The 14,146-nt window shown below is 28.6% G+C and overlaps 1 protein-coding gene and 1 long non-coding RNA gene across 3 annotated transcripts; both read left to right on the top strand.

The window, feature by feature from the left end:
- The first annotated feature begins 412 nt into the window (after nucleotides 1-412).
- On the top strand, nucleotides 413-5,129 carry LOC122627414 (ribosomal protein S6 kinase 2 beta). Of its 2 annotated transcripts, none has more exons than XM_043808526.1 (13): nucleotides 413-886; nucleotides 1,071-1,268; nucleotides 1,355-1,436; nucleotides 1,510-1,670; nucleotides 1,908-2,014; nucleotides 2,093-2,270; nucleotides 2,352-2,517; nucleotides 2,600-2,740; nucleotides 2,883-3,142; nucleotides 3,246-3,494; nucleotides 3,574-3,812; nucleotides 3,898-4,159; nucleotides 4,254-5,129. In XM_043808526.1, the coding sequence occupies exons 1-13, from the start codon at nucleotides 833-835 to the stop codon at nucleotides 4,377-4,379; spliced, it is 2,223 nt and encodes a 740-aa protein (XP_043664461.1). In that variant the 5' UTR covers nucleotides 413-832; the 3' UTR covers nucleotides 4,380-5,129. The 2 variants fall into 2 exon arrangements, with proteins under 2 accessions (XP_043664461.1, XP_043664458.1); XM_043808523.1 differs by having other exon boundaries at nucleotides 416-886; nucleotides 2,600-2,755.
- A 1,118-nt stretch (nucleotides 5,130-6,247) lies between these two features.
- Nucleotides 6,248-10,052, top strand: LOC122631096. The gene is made up of 3 exons (XR_006327617.1): nucleotides 6,248-6,365; nucleotides 8,250-8,414; nucleotides 9,914-10,052. It is a non-coding gene; the product is annotated as an uncharacterized LOC122631096 (long non-coding RNA).
- Nucleotides 10,053-14,146: the final 4,094 nt, after the last annotated feature.

The raw sequence follows: 14,146 nt of genomic DNA, 5'->3' as shown, positions 1-14,146 counted from the left end.
ACCTGTTGTATACTCTTACCGAATGAAGTTATTGCATATACTATTGAAATTTGAATAGATTTATCCTTTAGTTACGAGTTTGGTAGTTCGACGTCACACCACCACGCGGCGCTGATGTTTTATTAATTTCGTATGAAATATGGCGCCAGTCAGTAATATTAGTAATATACAAATAAACAACGAAAACTAATCTGAATCCTTTCGCATGAGATTTATTTCCTCGACGAATGTATTCGGTTCGAATTATACGTGTTATTTGTTTTTATTAGTGTTAAAACATTTTATAAAATATAAGCACACATGTGTAAATGATCTTTAGTTATATCGTAGCAATCTTTTGTCGATTCAAAACGTACATTGTGTAAAGACGATCCATTATTGGAAAGAGGGGAAGTAGTGACGTAGTGGGGAGGGGTGGGGAGAGGAGAGGGGCGAGTTCATTTGCAACAATGAAATATCTTTGTACGCTTTGTAATTAGCGGATGTATTTAATTAATACTAATGAACGGATGGTAGAAGATTGTATTTAAATCATGAGCTATCGTTATCGCTTTTTCTCTAGACCTAGCTTCCGGTTTAAATCAAGAGTCCCGTCTAAAAGCCTTCGCGTTAATTCGTTATCTGTGGTCGATACTTATCGCGTAAACCATATACATACATGCGTTCCTTAGTCTAACCGCGAATGTGCGGAAAAATTTTTTTAGTTGTTTATACAGAGTATACGGGCCAAATATTAATTTTTAATAGCTTACTAAATGTTGCAACGGTATAGTGACATTACTATAACTATTTTGTTTTATCTTATACGACCTTGGAAATAAATGCGAATATAATGCCGTTAGCGAATCTGACGGTTCCTTGGACTGAACAACATGTAAATGAAAAGGTAAAATAATTTATTCCGTTTATTACTCGATAAACTGTTAAACATATTTTAATTCGATTACGTATTAGCTTATATCGATCATGTATGATGATCTTAGAAAATATTTATTTTTACGAGACAACAATATGTATCTATATATATTTAAATTACAAGCTGTGCCAACGATATAATTTTGTTCTTTTAGCAAGGATTAGAAATTCTATCAGATGAGAACCAGGAAGAAACAATGATTACTCAAGGAAACATTATTGAGTCGCACTCAAATGGATGTTCGGAGTCCCATGAAATAGAGGTACGGGAGGTGGTTCGAGATGGTCATGAAAAGGCAGATCCATCTCATTTTGAACTATTGAAAGTACTAGGTCAAGGCTCTTTTGGCAAGGTAAAATACGATTCGATCTTTTATACGTTATTTTTTATTATTTCTTTTTATTTTCTTTTCTTTTGTAATTGATTATATTTGGTTAGGTATTTTTGGTACGGAAAGTTGTGGGAAAGGATAGCGGCACGCTATATGCTATGAAGGTCCTTAAAAAGGCGACTTTGAAAGGTATTTTTTTATAATTAAAAAGTTAATATCTCCTTCATTATTGTTCAGTCTAATTATGATCATGGTACCTTAGTTAGAGACAGAGTAAGAACAAAAATGGAAAGAAATATATTGGTGGATGTGGAGCATCCATTCATTGTTCGACTACACTATGCATTCCAGACAGAGGGCAAACTGTACTTGATCTTAGACTTCCTAAGGGGTGGTGATCTTTTTACAAGACTATCCAAAGAGGTTATTGAACAAGCTAACTAGATACAACTTGTATGATTACTTTTCATTCAATTTTCATTTTTATCGATGAATATCTTTTTGTCGTTGCACAATTTATTCAATTGTATATATGCACATAATAATCAGACAAATATTTAATATATCTTGATTGGTAACAAATATCATATATGTACTCTTCAATACCATGTTTTTTTGATAGAGATTGGAATTGGTACTATTTTAGAAATAAATTTCCAGGTCATGTTCACAGAAGAGGATGTAAAATTTTATCTTGCTGAACTTGCACTTGCATTGGATCATATACACAAACTTGGTATAATATATCGCGATTTAAAGCCAGAAAAGTTTGTATTTCGTTAAAGTTAAGCGGTATCACATTTTGAAAATACCATTTCATTTATTTTTGATTTTATTTTTTGCAGTATTTTATTGGACACTGAAGGGCATATTTCTTTAACTGATTTTGGATTAAGTAAACAATCATTGGATAATTCTAAAGCATATTCATTTTGTGGTACAATCGAATATATGGCACCGGAAATTGTTAATCGAAAAGGGCATTCTTATGCTGCAGATTGGTGGAGTTTTGGTATCCTCATGGTTAGTTACTATAAAAGTTTTCTAAAAAAAAACATTTAAATTTATTTATATCTTATTTTTTAAGTAAATAGTAATTTTCAGTTTGAGATGTTGACGGGTGCACTTCCATTCCAAGGAGCGAATAGAAAAGAAACTATGACTCAAATATTAAAAGCAAAACTTACCATGCCTTCTAATATTTCACTGGAAGCCCGAGCATTATTACGAGTATTATTTAAAAGAAATCCAGCAAATAGACTTGGATCTGGTAATGTCTAAATATTTAAATGAAAATACATTTATATCTTGTGCGAATATTCTATTTGATTAGTTTTCATACATTCGCTTAGGTAGTGTAGAGGAAATAAAAAACCACGTCTTTTTTGGAACCATTGATTGGGATGCTCTTTATAGGAAAAAGATAAGACCGCCTTTCAAACCAGCCGTTAGTCAAGAAGATGATGCATTTTATTTTGATAGTGAATTTACATGTAAAACACCTAAGGGTAATAACGTACAATCTTTTTTCTTTTTCTTCTTTTTTTTTTTTTATGTTAATGTTTGAAATTGTTGATTAGCTGAAAGAATCACCCAAATATATATTTTGTATTTCAAAAGATATTATTTTTTTAGATTCTCCTGGTGTACCTCCTAGCGCAAATGCTCATGAATTGTTTCGTGGGTTTAGCTTTGTTGCACCTTGTTTACTAGAAGATCATACAAAAACTCCAGAGTACAAAAACTGTGATAGTATTAGCAGTACTTTCCCAGCTTATGTCAATCCTATTCTAGTAACTGATGAATATGAATTTAAGCAGGAAATAGGTAAAGGAACTTATAGTACCGTTTACCTTGCAGTTCATAAGGCAACTAAAACTGAGTATGCTATTAAGGTAATTTATATACATATAAATAAATATATAACGAGAAATTTCATATTTTATAATTATTAAATTTTATATTTATTGTACGTAATTAAGATTGGTCGTAAAATAGGTGATAGAAAAAGCAAAACGAGATCCTTCGGAAGAAATAGAAATCCTGTTACGATACGGAAGGCATCCACATATCGTATCTTTAAGAACCGTACACGAAGACGATAGACGAGTTTATCTTGTGTTAGAACTTTTGCGAGGTGGAGAACTTCTTGATCGATTGTTACAAAGACGTAATTTTACAGAAAGGGAAGCTGCCGAGGTGATATACACGATTACTAGTGTAGTTCATTATTTACATGAAAATGGAGTAAGCATTTATACCGTTCCGTCTCTAAGTATTTGTATTAATAATAGGTATTTATAATCCGAGTGTCAAATGTTTTCAGGTAGTCCATCGTGATTTGAAACCATCAAATATATTATTTTCCAAACCTGGTGGGGATCCAAGTACATTATGTATATGTGATCTTGGATTTGCTAAACAGTTACGTGCAGAAAATGGTTTATTAATGACACCGTGTTATACAGCCAATTTTGTTGCACCTGAAGTATTGAAACGGCAAGGATATGATACAGCTTGTGATATTTGGTCTTTAGGTGTCTTACTATATATTATGTTAGCCGGGTATGAGATTGATTAATTTGGAAATATTTATCACATAATAACAACATATAAAGTCAAAAGTATTGTATGTAATATTTGTCTGCAGATACACCCCTTTCCGAAACAGTCCAGGAGATAGTGCAACCGATATACTTGATCATATTGGACCCGGATATATAGATGTAGAAAGTGGAGTCTGGTGTCAAATATCAGTGGAAGCCAAAGAATTGGTCAAGAGGATGTTACACGTTGATCCTAATCGTAGGCCTACAGCAGCTTTAATTTTAAAATATCCTTGGGTTGCAAATCGTCATCATCTTCCACAAAAAATGTTACCTGATATCAGTACAGATCCACATAGTTTGAAGGTATCTTTTAAATAAATTGTAGATCGAAATCAAGCCTACTTGATGCTGTTTTGCGGTTTATGTTCATTTTATTTCATATATTGAAATTTTATAGATGGCCGTTGCAGCGACCTACAGAGCTATGTCAAGTAGTCCAAGATCACCTCATATTGGGCCTGTTGTTTTGTCAGAATTAGCCCGTCGCAGAACACAAGCTAAACCAGGTCCTACAGAAATTTAAAAAATTAAATTTTAAGATACGTTAGTAAAAAAAAAAAGAAACAAAAAAAAGAAGAAAAAAGGAAAAAAAAAAGAAAAAGGAAAAGGAAAAAAAAAGAACAAGAAAGAAGAGAGAAAAGATGGAATTATAAATATCTAAAAGAATCTTAAAGGGCAAATTTTGACATGTACAAGTCAGATAATTTAAAGTACAAGAAGAAAGAAGCTAAATGTTTCTATTGGCACTATCACTGTTATTATTCAATTAATTATGTACAAAATGTGTGAGAAGCGTTTACAAATCAGTGACAGTGAACTTAATGTGATACTTATTTATACTTTTCATTTTCATTTAGTACCTCTGCGTACTTTCACGTACGTATATATTGCCATATATAGACATTTAAAAATGATCTAATATTAATGCCTAAATCTTTAAGTTTTAGTCAAAGATTCCTATATTCTTAAAAAAACACCTTTTTAAATATATTTCCTACGTCGATCTTGCTAAATAAGACTATATAAGTCTATAAGTGAATGTAAATCTAAATATAACAGAAGATTATATTTTATTGATATGAATGTAGTATTATTCGTGCAATGTTGAAATATAATTAGGTATATAATGCTCTATTATAAATTAAATTTTTCTTTATGAGCTTTAAATACGTCTATAGAGTAGAAAAAAATTATTCATTTACGGTCTCTTATCAGCTTTAATACTATGTAAAATATTTCAATATTAATAAAATTGTCCCAGTAATCTTCAAAATCTATTCAAATCAATGTTTTACAATTAATCTTTTCAAATCGATGATTATATATATATTTATTAACAAGTATATGAAACGGTAATATCTGAATAATTACAATTAATTAATTCTGTAGGATTGTTTAAATTTAAATTGTAAATTTCAATGTCGAAATAGTTCGTAGATAAAATTATTATTCTCGTATTCGTATATATTCATTAACAAGTATATGAAACGTTAATATCTGAATAATTACAATTAATTGATACGGTAGGATTGTTTAAATTTAAATTATAAATTTCGATGTCGAAACATTTCGTAGGTAAAATTATTTTCGTTTGTACAAATGGTTTTTTATTATATTTAATTAAGGATCTGTGATTAATCTTTTATTTATATTTCATGAGCACAACATATATAAGAATGTGTGTGAATTGAGTAAAATAAAAAAAAGTCACGTAGAATATGATTTCTAAATAATAGTAACCAATAAAAGTATAATAAACTTTATGAGTACAGTAAAAATATGATAAACTTTATGTAAGATAAACAAGTATGAGAACTTGAGTGACTTTAATATCTGTTGACTCAGTATTCTTTTGGATTCCGTCGAGTAAGCATCGTTGGCTGTACCTACTGTATAAGCATTTATATATATAAATATGTATTAATATAAATTATAATTTTCAAGAACAACACACACACATATATGCAGCTTACACACTGTAAGATTTAATAAATCTATATTATTTGCAGTGCAATATATATCATATCTACATATATAAAAGATAGCAAAAATTGTTATATGTTTACACACGATTATAGGTTAGTTTTTAACCAAATGGTTTTTCCCTTTTCTTAGCTTTGTCATTCAAATAATAAATTAAAATTATTTTATTTTTAACGCGTCTTACGAGCAATGTACTTTTGTTTAAATATTAATTTATTATACTACGTGTACGTCGTATATTGTTTAATTGTGCTAGAGTAATACATATATAAATTTTACATCAATTAAATAAACACAGTCATCGATTTTTTTTTTTTTCTATTGGATTCTCTTCGTTCTTCGACAGAACGTTTGTTAATAAAAAAATATATTTTTATATAATATTTATATATTTTCATAGATCTACTCGCACGATGTGAAGAGAGAACTGATTTACCGACGGTAGAAACTTGGTCGGTCAAGAAGAAAAGATTATATTATGTATACTCGGTAGTGCAGTTTTATGTGCATGCGTGCGCGCGCATGTGTAAGTATAGATCAATTATAATACACTTTTATATATTGTTATTTTTTTATTTATTTAAAATCGATCATTTTTGATAATGTATTATAATCGATCATTTTTAAAAATGTAGATCGACTCTTTTTTTACGAAAGATTTAGTCTTTCTAATAATTAATTGTTTCGTTTAGAATATATAATATAGAAGCGGGCCAAAAGTTCTTAGGTGATTTTAAATATCAATTACATTTTCGATATTTTTTTAGACTAATGTTTCTCTCAGATTGTAATACCACAAGCAAAGAAAAAACTTTTACCCAATTTGTATTGCACGTTTTATTTTTATTTTTATTATATATTTATAAAATTATTAGTTATAAGAATAATTTTTCTATTAATAATTTTTCATTAATTTCATTAACTAATATATAAAATTCGCTTCGTCAATTTTTGATCGATACCTTTGATCAAATATCCTATTTGGATATTTCTTTTTTAACGAACCTCGTTAAGAAAAGATTTTCTAACGTTGTAGTTTCATTCAAATATGAATGGAATTAACGTGTAAACGGCAAAAGGGTAATTACCAGTTATAACGGCGAGTGAGCATAATCTTAACTTTAAATTGGAAGATTGGCATGTTCTTGTAAAGGAAACTACATATTCTTACGGTGGGTACCTCGTAATAAATCGAGATACTGCGTTCTTATCTTTTGTAATATGTTATTAACGAGTCGTAAAAATTAGAAAAAAAAAGAAAAAAGATAAAAAAGAAAAAGTAAAAAAGTCTCTCTCTCTTTCTCTATTACTACCTCTATCTTTATCTCTTTCTCCCTCGTTCCCTGTCTTCTTTTATTTTCTCATAAAATCGAAAGTCCAACATATACGTACATATGTACATACGTCAAACAGTCGAAGCCTCGTTTACTTTCACGTGTTCGAAACGATTATGTTAGATAAACGAGTGATAATCGTCAATTAACGCTTCATACGAGATGCGAGACTGGATTTCCTCTGGACGAATAAATGTCGTGCAAGAGAGTATCGAGCAATTTATATAGTTCACCATAAATTATGAATTTCCTTTTATCTATATCTTCAGAGATCTAACAAACGGTTTGCAACGATAATATATACGGAATAATCTATCGTTGCGAGCCGTTTTATTTTAATTTACATGTCATCGTCGTCCTCATTATCGTCATCACTGACATTTTCTAACGAGTATCAAGCTGTGAAAGGTGAATTTTGATAAAAAGAAAAACAACAAAATCAGAAGATTAACATTTATGTATTTGCAATATATTTTTATCGATCCATTGAGATCGTCATTTGTGTTACTTATTCGATCATCGATCAATGTATAAAATAGAAATTGGATCGTGTTCGATCAAATGAAAGAAATTCTGTATAAATATAAGTATGTCATAGTATGCAAAATAATATAGTTTTTATTATTTATATCGATATTCAAAGTTTAAAGAAACGTAGAATTACTCGATATATTTATATCAAAATTTATTACATATATACATATATTTCACAATAAATTAAAAATAGATTAATCTCGATTTGTTTCGCCATTTGTAAATCTATATTATATCGTATGGTGGATGTATCTGCTTGTATATGTGTGGGTGAAAAAAATTTTGATATACATACGTATACGAATAAAAATGATTTCCAAAGAATTTTTTTAAATGTTAATATAAACTTTGTAAATTTAAGAAAAATTTCAATAAATGCGTACGAAAGAGAGAAAGAGTGAGATAGAGGTAGAGATAGAGATAGAAAGATAGACAGATAGACAGAGAGAGAGAGAGAGAGAGAGAGAGAGAGAGAGAGAGAGAGAAAGAGAGAGGGAAAGAGCGTAGGCGTAATTCAGGACAACGTGTTATCTATATTTCAGAGTTCTCCCCACCCCTAGACTCAGTTATGTCATCAGTGACGTAGGATGGACCCAGCCTCCGAGTCCGGTATTGATTCGTGACGTCACTAACACACGGATATCCCACGTACAAGCAGCAACGTCTCGGGATTATGTTTCTTTCGATCACGTGTATACAACTGCTACGTTAGTATTTTTACGATTTTTTTCTCTAATAATATTCATAGATTCGATATAATAAATCGATGTTTTATTTCGATTAATTTTATTTATTCGACATTGAATTTATCTGTTAATCATAATCCTAATCGCGTTTAATTAATTTTTCTTTTTCCTTTTTCTTTTTTGGAAGATTATTAACTAATCAAAATCAACATCTTAAATTATTTCAAATAATAATTATTATCAAATAAAGATTAATATATTTAACAGAGAGAGAGAGAGAGAGAGAGAGAGAGAGAGAGAGAGAGAGAGAGAGAGAGAAAGATTATTATATATATATTATTATATATATATTAATGTTAATAATTATTAAATAAAATGAAGTAATCGCATAATATTTCATCTACTTTATTATATTTATATATAATGTCGATGTTCCTTCGATTACAATTAGGTCAAAAAATTTCGTATTAAATAATGTCTGTTCCGTATTTATAAAGAAGAATGATATTTAAGAAGTTATCTTAGGATAAGCACATATACATACACAGATACATACATATATACAGACATATATATATATATACATATATTCATATATACATATATACATACATACATAACGCCTTGACCTCGGACGACAATAGTTGAACGGCCGGCGGATGATGGAAATATTGCTAATTATCTAATATCCTGCGTTAGCGACGTATTCTCTCTCTCTCTCTCTCTCTCTCTCTTTCTCTCTATCTGTCTTTTTCTTTATCGTTCTCTTTCTCGATCTGTTTATAAGTAAGTCACTCGGAGAAAAACTCTCGAACGTTCCACTTGTTTGAGGAAATGCTATAAAGTATAAAGAACATGCTATCATTGACATAATCGATTTATAATGAGTAAAAATAGAAGAAAAAAAAAAGTCAAGATAATTATCGGCATATAAAACAAGTATCTACATTATCATAATTTTCTATGAAAAACATTTTTTCGTTTACATTATCAATTACACAGTGATTAGAAATTGAAGAGAAGTCGAGATAATGATAATAAAAGAAAAGAAATTCGTCTCATAATAATAATAATAATACATCTCATAATAATTTATCTATTTTTAATACGATCATTCATTGATTATTGTAATCATAATTTGCAATCTTATCGTATTTTGCAATGAAGAACAATGCTATCGTCTACACGATCAATTCATAGTGAATAAAAATTGAAGACGAATCAAGAATAATTACAGACTGAATTCCTTTCGATTAATTCTATAATTTTTATAATAATTTTTCTATCTTTACTTTATTTATTCACACACGCACACACACACAGATCACACACATTGATTGTTACAACAAAAATATCTTTATTACCATAATTTTTAAAAAGGATCTAATCTGTATTTTTTTTTTTTATTCAATTTTTACTCGAATTAATACTCATATGAATCTCCGAATGAATAGGAAAATAATTATCTAACTTCGTGATAAAGATCTTGTGCAGTCCCGTGTCACTCTATTTAATTCCAGGACATATCATGCGGGTATATACGGACTCAAAGAAAAGGGATATTCCGATTACGTCTAAGCTAGTATGTCGCAAGTGAAACCTCAACTGGTCTATCATGTGATTTATTCGTCTATCCGTTTGTCCATATTTAATCAGAACAATCATCAAACGTAATTACATAAATCTTTCTTACGTTTTTATATCTTAATATTTTTTAATTCGATAAATAAATTTCGAGATAAATCTCCTATCACAATTTTTGGTTTACGCAATAAATACATGTAATTTGTTTTCTCTTGTTAACACTTTTATTATACGATCTAATTAAATTTTCTAAATGTAAAATATTGAAATTTAATTCTTTCTTTTTATTGTTGTTAACATCTTTATCAAATAATCGAATCGTTTATTAAACAGAATTTCTAACGAATCTTAATATTTTCCAATGTGAATTTTCACAAATTTTCTACTCTAATTTTTAACTTAATTTATTTTTTTTTGTTCCTAACGTCGTACGATGAAGAATTTTGAAGTAACTAAGAAGGGTATTTCATCTGCCCTTTCTGTTAGTTTCTAAAGAAGGAACCGTACACCTGGCGAAGGTTTTAAGAGGGAAGAAAATCGAAGTCTACGTTTCTCTTTCTTTCTTTCTTTCTTTTCTTTTTTTTTGTGCATGTGTATCCTCGTGTGCTTCTTTATTCTACGACCCTCTTTTCATTTTGAACCAATAGAAATCCTGCATGAAACCAGTTCCAGGTGTGCGTTTTCGCATCCTTTATATTATTCAACGACCTTCGAAGCAAATTTTCGGCAATGACTATAAGTGCAATATGTGTATTGTAGTTCAAAAAATATTTTACAATATATTAATTATATATAAAATTAAATTATTAAAATATCGAGATACAGACAAAAATAATTATAATTTTAATCAAATTATTAAAATATTTACAAATATAATCAATATATGACATATGACAGATTAAAACATTTGTTAAAATATTAATTGTAATTAATACTAAATATTAATTATTATATTAATTATTCGTCTATTTACAAGCTATTGTGTCATAAATTTAACGTTCAAGTTACGAAGGAAATATGATAGCTACTATTAAAGACGTTAAATCATTGATATATGACTGATATATGAATAATCAAGAAACAAGTAGAGAAACTGAAGTACAGAAAAGACATGTAAAGAGACAAAGAGAGAGAGAGAGAGAGAGAGAGAGAGAGAGAGATAAATAGAAAGAGAGAGAGAACAAATGATTCAATTATGCAAGTTTTCAAACAATATCTTTGTACACAGACGATAACGTCGTTAAAAGTTTCACACTATTTTTCACAATTTCATGTAAAAATTGTTGATATCACTTCAAAAGTAATATTTATTTAATACAGTAGTACAAAACAATTTTTCTAAATATAGATATAAAAATTATGTATAATATAATTTCATTATTCTCCAAGAGAAATTTTTTCTTTTCTTTTTTTTTCAAAAGTTATTTATTTAACAAATATTACAATCTCTATATTTTTCATTCAGATTCTCTATTTAAAAAAATAAAAAATGATCTAGCGCAATGTTTATCAATCGAGTATTGAAATCATTAAAATACTTGAAAAATCTTTAATAGGTAAAAGATTGTCGGAACGATCTCCACGTTTTATTTCTGTATTGAAACTTAGAATATATTAGAAAGGCGATTGATACAAAGAACACATTTATTTAATCGCTTTTTTCAAAGTGTGTATATCTATCTATCTATCTATCTATCTATCTATCTATCTATCTATCTATCTAATTGCAAATACAAGATACGTATCTTTATATAGATACATATATAACTAGGTACGTTGTCCGTTCTAATATTAATATTTACTAATTGTTATCTTTCTTTAAAGAGCTACGTAACTTTGAACGTTCCTTTCAATTTCCAAATTATATGAATAAAAAATGTGTTAAAAAAGAACGAACGTATAATTTTTATTTTTTCACTTATCGGTAAAAGTTGACGATTACGTTTTATGATGTCAAATTTCAAAGTATCGTTTTATTCCGAGAAAATTTCTCGTATTATGTTACGAATATATACATACATACATACATACATTTCTAAATATACATATACATCAGTCGGTGATAACGAAAATGTAATATTCGTTATGAAAATTTACGAGATATTTTTACACATTTTCGCAAAATAAAATTATTCTTTTTTGTAATGAAGAGAACACAGACAAAAAAGTGAGTATATTTATTCTTAAAAAAATATTTGAATATATTTATATAATATTTATATTTTAATATTTATAAATATATTTTATATTTAAATATATTTATTTTTGAAGAAAGAAAATATTTATTTTATGTAATTGAAAATTATCAATATCTCAAATAATTTTATATTTATATTTATTTTTGATAAAAATAATTCTTTCATATTGGTAATTAATCAAATTTTAATAACAATCCGTGAGAATAAATATATACATCTTAATATATATTGTATGATTTAAATTACTTTCATAATTGTCGATTAACATATACATATAGTTCATGTATAGATGTTTTATTTTATTGATTACTATTGCAAGGAAGCACCGCACGTAACTCAATGATGTTTTTCGATGAACTCGTTAACGACGATTCCACGTGGAACCGACGATAAAGGAAACTTGAAGTGAGTTTTTTTTCGTTGATTTATAACGATGTCACGAAGTTATAAAAGAAACCGGGAAGAAATGTTCTTGGAAACGTGATACACTTATACGAAGGTAATCATTAAAACATGATTTACACGTTTGAAATTTGTAGACGATGTTAAAAGAGAGACAATAATTATCTCAGTATATTAAAATATATTAAAAGAAATTTAACATATGAATATTAGAGAAGAACAAAATTTATAAAAACAACTAGATTATATATTTATATAACATAAAATGTCGTAATGCGTCTTGAGAAATCGTACGATAAAATTTCGCGTAAACGATTTTTATAAAATGCTCGAAACATTTTTATCGATTGATAAATCTAATGTTCAGTCTTAAAAAAAAAAAAAAAAACTAATTAGCATCTTATTTATCAGCATCTGATAAATTTATTGTTAATTCTAATCATATAAAAATATTCCCAATTCGCAGCACACTGCAAAGGAATACTTATAAATATGATGCAATTAATCAAATTTTGATTCATTTGAATTATAATTATATGAGAAAGATTTTGATTAACAATATTTTCATCCAGGAACAATGAGACTGATTCATATAACGATTCGAACGATTAATAAAATTACTTTTGTAACATGAATTACGTCAAAGTATCGATCGACGACCGATGTGACGACTGACTGCCGTCTCCTTTAAATCGATTCTACGTGCTCGTTGTACGTTTTTACCGTAATCGATCGTTGTGTCGGACGAAACTGATTACGTCTAAATCAATTGTATCGCGTATCTTGACTATTTGATTCTTCGACCGTCCTCGAAAGTTAATAATAATAATAAACTGATGTATGCAAACGTTCAATGAACGTTTAGATCGTATTTGTTTCTTGTATACGTTACGAATTATTGATTACGTCATTGTTTCGGTGTATATATGTATATATATGAGAAATAAGATCGAAGAGATATTAAAGAAGAAGAAAAAGAAGATAATAATAGTAGTAATAAATAAATTAGCGATCATAAGATTATTACATCTTACGTAACGTATAGTAATATATATGCAATAACAAATAAATTTGACAACGTATCATTAAATCTGCATTAACGAAAAATGTGATTAGAGATTAACGTATATTACATTTTCTTACTATAGAATCGATAACGAAGCTGGTCTTGTCCGTCTTCTTCCTCGTAGATCGGGCGACTGAGAGTGACGATGTATATAATGATCCATACCGCAGGATCTCCCTCTCGTTCTCCCTCTCTCCTTCTTTCTCTCTCTCGATAACAAAGCCGGATACTTCTATCACCTTTTCCTTATATCAACAACCGAATAGGACTAACAATATATGTGTATTACGAAGTTGTATTTAACAAGAACGAAGACGAAGTACAAGAGAGAAAGAGAGAAAGAGAAAGAGAGAGAGAGAGAGAGAGAGAGAGAGAGAGAGAGAGAGAGAGAGAGAGAGAGAGAGAGATAACTTCCCTTAAAAAACAAAAATCAACTAACGATCGTCGAAAGATAGTTTATTATTGCATATATACGATCTCAACTAATATTATACTAACATTAC

Source organism: Vespula pensylvanica, chromosome 1 (genome assembly GCF_014466175.1).
Source record: "Vespula pensylvanica isolate Volc-1 chromosome 1, ASM1446617v1, whole genome shotgun sequence".
Lineage (NCBI taxonomy): Eukaryota > Metazoa > Arthropoda > Insecta > Hymenoptera > Vespidae > Vespula > Vespula pensylvanica.
Note: the sequence above shows the minus strand (reverse complement) of the source record. Positions and strands in the feature narration are given on the sequence as shown.

What these genes read in the sequence shown, in the direction of transcription:
- LOC122627414 (XM_043808523.1), top strand. Translation starts at nt 833, where the DNA reads ATGCCGTTAGCGAATCTGACGGTTCCTTGGACTGAACAACATGTAAAT. An exon ending in GGAGTTTTGGTATCCTCATG is followed by an intron (nt 2,271 to 2,351) that starts GTTAGTTACTAT and finishes AGTAATTTTCAG; the next exon opens with TTTGAGATGTTGACGGGTGC. An exon ending in CTATATATTATGTTAGCCGG is followed by an intron (nt 3,813 to 3,897) that starts GTATGAGATTGA and finishes ATTTGTCTGCAG; the next exon opens with ATACACCCCTTTCCGAAACA.